The sequence below is a fragment of the Mauremys mutica genome, chromosome 1 (genome assembly GCF_020497125.1).
Source record: "Mauremys mutica isolate MM-2020 ecotype Southern chromosome 1, ASM2049712v1, whole genome shotgun sequence".
Taxonomy (NCBI): Eukaryota; Metazoa; Chordata; order Testudines; family Geoemydidae; genus Mauremys; species Mauremys mutica.
The window spans coordinates 331,894,798-331,907,700 of NC_059072.1; the positions used below are offsets into that span (position 1 = coordinate 331,894,798).

Genomic DNA, 12,903 nt, shown 5'->3' on the forward strand with positions numbered 1-12,903 from the left:
AAAATACATTTTACACTAAATGAACTTTAGTAAAGATGCAGCAACTCCTACGCACAGAGATTCTTAAACATGGAACACAAACTTTGTTAGGAAATTCAGCTAAACTTTTTTCAAACAGATTTTACTTACTTCAGAAAATATCTCTGGCCAGATGGCGTCTTAGCCATCTCCCAACCTGGTGGCAGAGGTACATCATCAGGAATCTCAAATGAAGACTGGCGGAGATGTTGAGAAGAAGGTGCTGCTCCAGGACCAGTCACTACTCCAGAGGGGGTAAGTGTCCCTGGAGAGACAGCTCCTAGCTGCAGCGAAGCTGGAGAGGAATGAGCTCGGACATGTTGAGGAGTCAAGGCTCCTGCTGACCCTGCATCAGTGCTGGCCTGTCAGGAGTTAAATTGTTATAAGATATTTTACTTCAGCAGAAACATGCCTGTTGGAATACAACCTACTTTTAACTTACTGAATGTTTTCTAGACAAGCAGGCAAATATGTTTTTTCTAAAATTCTACTTATTCTGAAGTTGCTAACATTCAAGGATGTAGCCCAAAGTAGATTACTTAAGAGCTAGCTTGTAAAACTTTTACATATACCTATAGAATATTAATTTTAAAGATTTCTCATTCTTGTTTAGTTTTACTTTGTACGCATATAAAAAGCCATTTTCTTTGTGAGGATCATACCTTAAGGCAGGGGCGGGCAAACTTTTTGGCCTGAGGGACGCAATGGGTTTCCAAAATTGTATGGAGGGCCGGTTAGCCAAGGCTGTGTCTCCCTAAACAGACAGGTGTGGCCCGGCCCTCAATCCCTATCTGACCCCTCCTTCTTCTCGCCCCCTGACAGACACCCCCCTCATCCAACCCCGTTCCCTGTCCCCTAACTCCTCCTCTCATTCCTGACTGCCCCCCCCAGGGACTCCGCCCCATACAACCACCCCTTCTCCCTGTCCCCTGAACCACCCTCGGTGCTCCTGCCCCTGACTGCCCCCCACTGCCCCATCCAACCCCCCCCCTCTCCTTCCTGACTGCCCCTTGGGTGCCCCTGTCCCCATTCAACCCCCATTCCCTGCCCTCTGATCGCCCCGAGCCCTATCCACACCCCCACCCCTGACTCCCCTGCCCTCTATCCAACCCCCTCTGCTCCCTGCCCCCTTACCACACTGCCTGGACCACCAGTGGCTGGCAGCGCTACAGCCGCGCTGCCCAGAGCGCCACAGCCGCGCTGCCCAGAGCGCCAGGACAAGCAGCTGCACTGCCTGGCTGGAGCCAGCCACGCCTCCGCGCAGCACAGAGCACCGGGTCAGGCCCCAGCTCTGCAGCTGCACTGCCCCAGGAGCTTGCAACCCTGCTACCCAGAGCATTGCACCCCGACAGAGCAAGCTGAGACTGCAGGGGAGGGGGAACAGCAGAGGAGGGGCCCGGCGGGGCACGAGTTCAGGGGCAGGGCTGGGGGCCATAGTTTGCCCACCTCTGCCTTATGGCCTGATCTTATCCCCATTCTTCAAAGGGTATTCCTGTCATGCCTGATTCACAGTTCCCTTGCATACTGAATTGGTGGAAATGACTATGCAAAGTGGGTGTAAACTACTACTCTGGATTGTTGGTGTTTTACACCTATCTTGCACTGATGTAAATGACTACTCAAGTCCAATGGCTTCAATGGGAGTTCCACATGAGTGGTGACTACAAATTGGGCTCCAAAGGACTATTTCATTACAGTACAAGATATGATATGCAAGAAAAGGGCTCCCAACCTTCAAGTAAACTGTACTTTAATTTATGTATGGTGCGTATAAAAAGAGAGCAGTACTAGCTACAGCCAGAATGTGGACAAACAAATCAAATTTTCCATGAATATCCTTGCAAACCTTCCTCAACCCTGGCCCAGAAAACCCTGGGTCTTTCTTGAACTGAGGACAGTGGATCATGTTAAAAACTGTGTTGTTTTTCCTGATATGGACACAAATCCACAGAGAACAAAAAAAATAGCTATGAAAACTATATTTAAATGTTGACACATTAATGCCCTCATATATATGAGGGCATTCACTTCCCATGTACAGTAGGATAATTTGCACATCTACATTTTATTATGTAAATGTCAGCCCTTGCCATGCCACTGTACCTAGGTATAGCAGAATACATGGGGCTCATTTATGAACTCAGATGTGTACACCCATCCCATTTCTCATTAAATCAGCTCCTGTGCCTTATGATGGAATAGCATGCAAACTCTCAAAATCAGAATTTGGCCTATGTTACACAGTTATCCAGTGTCTGCATTTTGCTAAAATTTGCAAAAGCAACCATGTATTGGAAGGACATAACTCACTCAAATGTGAAGTATTTGGTTTTCTGGATTTTAACCAAACACTTAATATTTTCCTTACCTAAAAAAAAATATAAAGATCCCAAGGTGGATATTCTTATAGCAGTATCAGACAAGAGCCAAGGAAAAGGGACACCACCACCACAATCATTTTAAAATGAAAAGGCCAACAATTAACCCAATAATCCTATGGCTTCAACTGGCTTTTAACTACATGATTTACTACAATACATGGTGCTGGCTGGTTTTAGTACAAAGGAACAAAGATTTTAGCTAAATTGTATACTCTAGTAGCATTTGCAATGTACACACACAGCCCCCAAGCTTTAAGGTGCATGCTGTATGGATAGATATTAACAACATGCACCTCATACAACACTTAGCTGCATTTACTGTCGCCTTAATATGTACTCAACAGTATACATGATTACAGCATCTAGCTATAAATGATTGCTGAATACCTATTAGTATACATTTGTGCATAAGAACACCATGATAAAACTTGCATAGTAAAAATAGTTGTAAGAAGTATTAGCTGTACACATAGTAACCTTCCTCCCAAATCTCAAGAGTTCAAATGGTCTGTTACCACCCACTCCAAATGGGACTAACTCTGTGAATCAATAATTCATAGTTCTATAAGTTACAAGAAAGCAAGAATCAAGAAATAACCCATCCCCACCACTTTCTATTTTCTTTGCAGTCCTTTAACTCAGGGGTTCTCAAACTGTGAGTCAGGACGGGGGTCCCAAGGTTATTACATGGGGGGTTCCAAGCCATCCAAAACCTCACTTTGCCTTCAGCATTTATAATGGTGTTAAATATATTAAAAAGTGTTTTTAATTTATAAAAGGGGGGAGGGGTCGCACTCAGAGACTTGCGATGTGAAAGGGGTCACCAGTAAAAAAGTTTGAGAGACACTGCTTTAACTTAAAGACTGGACTGTGTGGGGGTTTTTTTGTGTTTTTTTTTTTTTTTAATATTTGGGAAATGAATCAACTCCTGGGCTGAGAGGATATGCGCCAAGGTTTAGCTTAGAGTAATTTTTTTACAGCCGAGTTATAAATCCTTCCAAACCAGAGTTTAATAATGGAAATGTTGACAGACCCTTAACTACAGGAGTACCAGGCACCAGTGTAATACAGAGCAAATCTCTTTTCTATTGGCTACACAGATAAAGTGACAATAGCTTACTTTATTTTATAACTTAGCAACAAAGTTCATTGCTTAATAAAAACATTTGAGCAGAGAGGCAGTTTACAAAAATTTAGTAAACAGCAGCCTAAACATTAACTTTTAGTCATATTTGTATCAACACTTCAATCTTGGCACATGAGTCAAACTGCTTAAAGAACAAACACTGTTAGAGACTTATTATAGGCCCAATCCTGCAACTCTTTTTCAGCCTGTACTTTAGGCTTGCAGGATTTTGCCCTGTCCTTCAGACCACAGGACTGCAAAAGGCAAGTTATTTCAGTCCAATCTGCAGATATTGTTACTTTAATGGTACTTCAGTAAAGCTGAAAGGTGATTCGTACCAACAGGGACCGAAAAACCAACGCACTGGAATTAACTTCTGATGTGGGAAATTTAATCCTACAGAGTGCAATGATGAAATGGTGGAAAAGCCACATCCATATTGTTTTTTTAAAAAGTTTGGACAATCCCTTTATCTTCCTCTCCTCCTCAGCCTCCACTCAGATAAACAAACAGTGTGAAGATTACATCAGAGAACCAAATCCTTTTGTTCTTTCAAGTGAAACATTTCTAAGATTAATTTTAGGGGCTTTAAATCCCGCTCTCCCGACAAAAGCTGGAAAACAAGAGAGCAATTATTGGGTGCCCAAGTAGCCTGCTGGGGTGTGAGAGGCCCTGGCGGAGACAGGGCCTAATGAACAGCACAAAAATCAGCTGTTGAGACTGGTAACTCCTGCTCAGAACTATTTACAAGATTTCCCAACTAAAATCCCTAAGGATCCCAGAAAGCAGGCAGAAAGAGGAGTGCACCCCCCCATAGTAAACGGGGGAACTGCCCCACAAGAAAGGGAGTGAGCCCCCTGCAAAACTCCTGAATACAAGAGTGGAAGGCGCTCCCCCCTACACACACACACACACGGGGGGGGGGGAGAGAGGAGGGCGCTCCCCCCCCTACACACACACGGGGGAGAGGAGAAGGGGGCACTCCCCCCCTACACACACACGGGGGCGCTCCCCCCTACACACACACACGGGGGGGGGGAGAGGAGGGGAGCGCTCCCCCCCCCAACACACACACACACACACACAGGGGGGAGGAGGGGGGCGCTCCCCCCCCAACACACATACATACACACACACACACACGGGGGGGGAGGAGGGGGGCGCTCCCCCCAACACACATACACACACACACACACACGGGGGGAGGAGGGGGCGCTCCCCCCCCACACACACGGGGGGAGGAGGAGGGGGGCGCTCCCCCCCACCACACACACACACACAGGGGAGGAGGGGGGCGCTCCCCCCCACCACACACACACACAAACAGCGGAGGAGGGGGGCGCACCCCCCCCACCACACACACACACACACAGGGGAGGAGGGGGGCGCTCCCCCCCCAACACCCAGACACACACACACACACACAGGGGAGGAGGGGGGCGCTCCCCCCCCACCACACACACACACACAGGGGGGAGGAGGGGGGCGCTCCCCCCCCCAACACACACACACACACACACACCCACACGCGGGGAGGAGGGGGGCGCTCCCCCCCCCCACCACACACACACACACACACACACAGGGGAGGAGGGGGGCGCTCCCCCCCCACCACACACACACACACACACAGGGGAGGAGGGGGGCGCTCCCCCCCCACCACACACACACACACACACACACACACACACGGGGGGGGGGAGGAGGGGGCGCTCCTCCCCACCCGCCCCTCGGGCGCTAACGATAGCGGCAGGAGAGCTCCCAGCTGCGCCCCCGCCCGGCCGCCCCCTCACCTGGCGGGAGTGGGCCTTGGGCTCGGGCGGCTTGAAGAAGGAGTCGGGCAGCTTGCGGAGCCGCATGGGCAGCGTGTGCGGCACATTGGCGCCCTTGGGGTTCATCACCGCGTTGAAAAGCGCCTCCAGGTCGGTCTCCGAGTCGCCCCGCACATGCACGATCTGGTGCCCGGCCGGAGGAGGCCCCGCGCCCGGGGTTTGCCCCGCGCCGGACGGGGCGCCCGGCGGCGGCGCCTGTTGCTGCGCCGGGGGCTGGGCTTGCTGCTGAGGCTGCCCGGGATCCATGGCTCCGCGTCCGTAGCGGGCTCGGCGACTCAGAGCCCGGGCTCCCCACCCCGCATACCCCGCTGCCCAGGCCGGGGCTCCCCCGTTGCTGCTGCTCAGCCCCCCACAGCCGGAAAACACAACCGGCAGCAGCAACTGGCAAAACAAGCCCGACCGAGCAGCAACTTCCCCGAGCCCGGCCCAGCCCGGCCGGCGCCTCTGTCCCGGCGGCGGAAACTAACTCACACAACACACTAAACAAAAGTTCTGAGATGTGCCCGCCCGCATCACTCCCCAGCCAACTCCGCCCCTTGCGAGCCCGCCCGCACCGTATCCTACAGCCAGCCTCTGGCAGAGTCCTGCTGCGCCCGCCCGCACAGTATCCAATCAGAGCCGTCGGTTTCTTCTGCGCCCGCCCGCACAGAATCTGGTAGACTCAGTGGCTGCTATCAAGTCCTGTGCGAACTCCTGCCCGCACATCCAGGAGAGCCAGACCTTTTGCACCCGCCCGCCTCATTTTTCAACCATCTACTCTCGCCCGCCCGCGCTTCCCTGCAACGCAGAAGTCCATGCATCGAAAAGTTAAAAATAAATTCCTCCAAACTTCCAGACTCCTGTTGCGCCCCTCCCCCCCCGGAATTGGGAAGGAAAAATAGCCCCCCTCGCCCCCAGAACGGGCTGCGGGAGAAGAGATGCGACTTCTCCGAGCCCTGCCCCCCAGGAGAGGGGCACCGCTCCCCCCGCCCCCATCCCCTGAACAGGCGCGGGAGAAACCGGTCTTCCCACCGCCCCCCTTTCCACCCACGGAGTTGGGGAGGGGCGTAAGTGAAGGAGAGAAATGGGATCCCTTGCCCCCATCCCAGGCTGGGGGGGGGGGGGGGGAGAGCTGGAACCCGCCATCGCACAATGCAACCCCACCCTCCCCGTAACTCCTACATTTCACTAAGGACACTAATTTTGTCACGGAGTGACGGTTCTGGGAGAGGGTAAATTACACAGAGAAAACATTCAAAACAGATTTTTCTCTACTTATTGAGTCCAATGGAAACCTGCTTTTCAGTCCATTTAACCCAAGAGGTTAGATTCAGTATGCTGCATAATACAGACCAGTGAGTGTATAACACAGCTCTCATTTATTAACTAGATTATGTAAAATGAAATGTGATTAAAATTAGTGACAAAAAGAATAACAGTTTTAATATATTTATTGAGGCTTTTGAAACATAACATGTAACAAAATATAGGGGGTTGGAAGAGCAAGATTCATGGACCCTGGTAAGAATTCCATGCAAGTTAGTGTAAGTCATATTCAGACAGTCTGATGCACTCACTATGGCCCCAATCCTGTAAAGATTTATGTATGATTAGTTCCATTGCCTTCAAGGGGGGCTTAGGCGGCTATATCCATAAGTAAAAGTATGTACAAGCATCAGTGTTTGCAGGATCTGAATCTTACAGTTAAAGTCAATTTAGCAAAAGCAAAGACTTTTTAAACATTTTGTATAAAATTATGATTTATCTGTTAACATAAAACATTCCTTAATAATTCAACAAAAACTACATAAAATGTATATCACAGTTCACATTTTTGCATAGCCAGGCAATGTGTATTTCATTGAAAGGAATGGAACTATGGAATTTTTAATTAATGCCATATAAAAAGACAAGCTCCACCATTCCATTATACTGCTAATACGTAGAATTGGAGATTAAGAATAATCAGTTAAAAATTAAGCTCCCACCAAAAGAATGGTACAAAACATGAACATGTCGTTTCAGAGGATCCACAATCAAGTAGGCAAATGTCTGTTCATGGCTTTTGGTTGAAGGATAGCACATACCGTTATCATCCTGAGGGGGGGGAATCTAGTATTAATAACAAACTACATATATACTACAATCATTAAACAGTTTTATTTGAACATTATGAATTCTTACATTCAATTATTCTTACGTTCAGTTAATATATTATCTACAAAATGCACTGTGACAATTTTGCGGACAGTGTGGAGTTCATGTTAATGGTAGAATAGATGCCCATTAAGGCAAGAATCCTGCAAACACTTGCATGGGTAAGTAACTTTATGTAAGTCAGTAGTTCCATTTAATTTAATGTGTAAAGATATTCACCTATGTAAGTGTTTGGATAATTAGGGACTAAATTACAAATGGTTAAAGAATAAGGATCTGATCATACTGCCACTGAAATCAATGGCAAAACCTGTCTTAACTTCAGTGGCGCCCTAAGTATATTCTCAAACTGACCCTTTTCCAGTCAGGATTCACTTAGGCATCTGATCACCATCTCAGCAAATATTTACACACTCAAAAATAACTTTCTCTGTATTTACCTAGTAAGAGCTACTGCATGTTGTTGAAAGTAATGTCCATAGTTTTAAGATTCAAGAAAAATGAGAGGAGCAATATCAAGCTATGTTTGTGAATCAGATTTTATTGATTTCTGACTGTTATTGAAGAGCCCAATCCAGTAGTCCTTACTCAGGCAAAATTGACTTCAATTGAAGTTTTGACTGTGTAAAGGCTACAGCATCCCACCTAAAGTTTGCTGGATAAAAAATAAAATTATGTGATGTATTAGTACTACTGTGTCAAAAAGTAATATTGATCAAAATATTGATACCAGGAAATACAATCTGGTTTAAATTAGGCAGAGTTTTTGCACTATGTTCTGGGTGCCTTTTAAAGTCATTTTAGTTAGCTGAGATATATTTTATTATATTTTTTATTTGCACTAGTTTTAGATAAGAGTAGTTCTATCTGTATATTTTGGTGCCTCATCACCATAATATTTGGATGCCTTATACACAAATTAAGAATAGCATCATTTCCATTTGCAGTTCTAAATTTAAACAGGTGGGGTGTGTGTGACACTCGGTTGACTTACTGATGCCAGAGCTGGATAGTTTTAACTGCTGGCTTTGGAGAAATGGAGATAATCTGGTGATGATTTTAGATAGCATATGTGTGACATACTGTAAATAATGATACTATTGAACATCTCTCCAAAACACCATGTGTAAAATGTTATCAATACAGTATATCTTAAGAGTTAGCAAATATATATATGTGTTTGTATTTACTACTCTGGTGCCAATAGCACTGCTGTAGTTAAGGATGAGTTAGCATTCAAGAAATTTCTTTGTTATTTAATATCATAAATACTTCAGGTTTCTTCATGCTGAAATTTGGTTATATGCAAATCATTTGGACTTCTTAAACCATTTTGAGTTCAGAAGTATACAATTGTTACAAACATTTCTAATACTTCCCTTCCCCACTCTCTCTGGACTGCCAAAATCTGTGCTAAAATACTTATATACATGTAACTAAGTCCTAAAATCTAGTATTAATTTGATTTTTTTTGAAAGGTCAGAAGATTAAAAATTGAAAAGTAGTTTTGGAACATATTCAGTACCAATGTATCACAGTGCTTTCTGTAATTACATGGTTTCAGCACTGAAAGCAGTGTTACCAAGTTGTCAAGATAAGCATATGGGGCTGAGGTTAGTAAGGAGGCCTGGGATGACACAGTGTTTTCATTATGCTGATGACTCCAAGCTCTATTTCTCTATTTTATCTGATCCAGCCAGTTTTTGGTAGAGATTGGGCTAGGTGGCTGAGGCTCAGTCTGGATGAAAAGGAAGTGATGCTCATAGAATGAGGATCCAACAAGAAGATATAGTGAGGATTATCTTTGCCTCATTAATTGAGGATGCATGTCTACCATTTGTTACTCCAGTTTTCAGAATTAGCATTCTATTAGATTCCCAGCTGCTGTTAGATGATCATATAGCAACAGTGACCAAGACAGCTTTCTTTCATCTATGTCTGGCTAAGCGGTTGTTACTATTTCTTTCGGATGCGGACACTACCAATATGATCAATGTCTGTCACCTCAAGATCAGATTACCATATGCCCACTACATAAAAACTACACCTAAATCAACTCAGAAACGGAACCTGTTTTGAGGTAGTACAGGTACTCAAACTAGAGTCTCTTCATTTTATAAGAGGAAACTGCATGCAGGCTTTTCTCCGTGGTGGGCCTGGATTTTGGAATTCACTCTCTCCCTTCATCTGAAATAACCCATGTTTGCTGACCTCAAGAAAATGCTGCAAAGCCAACTTCTTTTCCTAGGCTTTTGGGAAGAGGGCTTGTGCTAAGGACAGGGATCTGTGATTGGAATGGGATTTCTTCCCCATCCCTCCATTTGTTGGTTTTGTGGATACCACTGAATATATTCTTGTTTATAATGTTGATGGTATTTTTAAAATATGACAAAGGCACCCAGAAGTGGTTTTGGATGTTTTATCTAAATCTAACCAAACAATAATATAAATCTCTAAAGTTGATGTCAAACTAATACCAATTCACAGATATGAAAAAAATTGCACAGTGTTAAAATAAAAATGCTAATAAGTAATTTTTGGTTCCAGGCATATAGTTTTAGCATTTTTTATATGAAAAGAAACCTGAGTTTAATGGGCAGGAGAGAGGTAAAAATACTGACAAACACATAAGAGATTATTTTTTTAAAAGCATTCCAAAACGTTCTATATAAATGATTCATAATAGTTAAAAGATGGCCCACTGATGAACAACTGGGCCACAGGTAGTGTGTGTTGTCTGCAGTGACACCAACTCTTTCTTTTGGAAGATATGTTATCTTACATTTAAGTTGTTGCATGCTCAGGTGCATGGTGGAGGATTTGGAACGGATGTGCCTAGTGGAGGCACAACTAAACTGGGAAGCATGTAGTACAGTTCAGATGGGTTCCAAGCTCATCTTTATGGTAAGCATATGGTGTTGCAGGGGAAATAGGGAAGCCAGAGGCGTCAAAAACTCGGCAGCCAGAAGGACAGAAAACAATTGGAGGAGGTCTATAAGTGGGCACCCACCTTGCCCCTCGAGGCCTCTTATGCTGTAAACCCTCCTGTAATCTTTAGTAAGAATCAGGCACACAACATCCTATCCAGCAAATTCTCTAATGATAAATCCAAACTGCAGTGCAAAACAGAAGCCTGAATAAAGGCAGGCTCAAAATATGACTTAGGGCTAGATTCACAAAAGGAACTTAGGTGCCTAACTGCCACTTTAGGTGCCACTGGCATTCACAAAAACCCTGCTCAGCTGCTGTCTAACCCTGGAGGTGTGTAAATTCCCTAGACACCTAAATTTCTGCCATTAAAGTCCCCAAAGTGCTTAAATTTCAGCAGCTGACGCATAGCTGCCTCAGTCCTGACCCCACACAGCACCTAGGTGCCTATTTCATGCCTAAACCCCAGCAGGATCCTTAGACTTGGCATTACCCTGCCTAACTTTCCTGGGGATCCCCTCTGGTGAGTATGCTCAGAGCATGCCTAACTCCACACAAAACAGCCTAGAGAGAATGAGGACAATTCCTTCTTTTAGCCCAGTGGTTAGAACAGCCAGGATGTGGGAGAATCCAGTTCAATTCTCCTCGCTGCCTGATGGGGAGAAGGGATCTAAACATAGTTTTCCCACCTTCCTGGGGAGTGCCCTCAAACCACTGGACTATAGAGTCAGTTATATTGTCTTTCTCATTGGTCCAAATGCATATTTAAGTATTTCATACACAGTGGAACATCTGCAGCTGGAGAGATTAAGACTGACCCACAGCATAATATCCCATAGCTCAGTGATTAAAGCACTTTCCTAAAAAGTGGGGAGGGGAACCCCTGTTTTAATCCATTCTCCTCATGGGGCGGGGAAATTGAATTGGGATCTTTCACATCTTGGATCAGTTTCCTATCGATTAGGCCTCCTCCCACAGCTGTTTTGTGTGGAGATACATATGCATCACTCCCTTTCTTGCAAGAAATGGCTTAAGCATCTGACTCCAATAGAAGGTTCACGACTGTGAATCCCAAATGGAGATAGGTGCTGAACTCTGACAAGGGTGGGACTTAGGATCCACCCCATCCTCAGCATCTACTATTGGTTAGTTTTGGCAGCTTCCTGCTCAGTATACCAGCTTTTGTGAATCCTATTCTTCTTTTCCCCTGCATTGTATAGGGAGACGAAACACCTAACTCAGGGTAATTATGTAGCGCAACACCGAGCATTGTTAACACCTAAGCTCCTTTGTTACTCTAGCCCAGTGGTCCCCAACGTGGGGCATTTATGTGCACCCGCCTAGTGCCCAGCAGGGGAGAGAAGCCATGGCCCCGCGCCTGCCAGGGACAGAGAACTCCGGGGCTGCAGGCTGCGGGCACTGGTGTTCTCTGTCCCTGGCAGGCACAGGGCTGCAGCTTCTCTCCAGCTTCTCCAAGGCTGCAGACTGCGGGCGCCGGTGTTCTCGGTCCCTGGCAGGCGCGGGGCCGCGGCTTAAGCCAGAGAGAAGCCGGGGCCCCGCACCTGCTGGGGACAGAGTACTCCAGGGCTGCAGGCTGCGGGCGCCTGTGTTCTCTGTCCTCCCGGCTTCTCTCTGCGCTGCCCAGAACTGGCACCAAAAACAAAAAAACCACTCTGACTCTGCAGAATGGACGGAATGCCATCCCATAGCATGTGCTGCCCCAGGTACGTGCTTGCTCCACTGGTGCCTGGAGCCAGCCCTGCATGTGAGTAATTGTTGGCGCCCGCCACACTCTTCTGGAAACATGAATGTGCTACTGGCCACAAAAAGGTTGGGGACCACTGCTCTAGCCCTTAGCTTCTACTGATTCTATCTTGAGTTTATGTAGAATAACAGTATGATCTAGATGGCTGCACTGGGCTGGAATGTATTGCTTTGCATAGGCTCTTCTCTCTAGAGCTCTACACCTATATTCCTAGAAAGCCACAGGGCCCAAAATTTATTTTTTACTGAACAGAAAATGAAATGGTGCTCGTGCTCATTGGTGAAATGTTATTAAAGACTAGAACAAAGGTGACATCAGGAAAAGGGTTAATAAAAAGTAGTGTGCCTCAACAATCTCTTCAAATTAAATACTACATTTTATTTACACTTTTGTGTAATTTTCAAATCAATTTGATATTTTCATGTTGTATAATTAAACTTGAGAATGTGTTTTATGCCTAGCTCTTATGATGTATAGGTGCCATGGCAAGAAAGTTAATACTTACATATGCAGAAACTTTGAAGATAGTTGATGTAATTATTATTTCCTTTGTTTCAGGATCCTTTTGAACACTGAAATAGGGGGAAATAACCCATATTTAATACCAGCATCTACAAAATGACATAGACTTCTTTAATATTTACTAAATTAGTTGCAAGCTTTTACATTATATTCTTGCTCAAGTCTATGAAGGGAAATTTAGTGGCTAGGACTTGA

The 12,903-nt window shown here is 45.7% G+C and overlaps 1 protein-coding gene across 16 annotated transcripts in view; it reads right to left on the bottom strand.

The window, feature by feature from the left end:
- YAP1 (Yes1 associated transcriptional regulator) overlaps positions 1 to 12,903 on the bottom strand; it is a 180,127-nt gene that overhangs the window by 141,271 nt on the left and 25,953 nt on the right. For 8 of the 16 annotated variants that reach the window (XM_045019291.1, XM_045019264.1, XM_045019255.1 and 5 more), the window contains exons 6-7: positions 12,692 to 12,758; positions 130 to 380 (exon numbers count right to left, since the gene is read on the bottom strand). In XM_045019291.1, the coding sequence (XP_044875226.1) occupies positions 130 to 380; positions 12,692 to 12,758 (318 nt within the window). Of the gene's footprint in view, positions 1 to 129; positions 381 to 5,318; positions 5,821 to 12,691; positions 12,759 to 12,903 lie in introns of those variants that run through there. The other 8 variants (XM_045019321.1, XM_045019315.1, XM_045019347.1 and 5 more) reach the window with 3 other exon arrangements.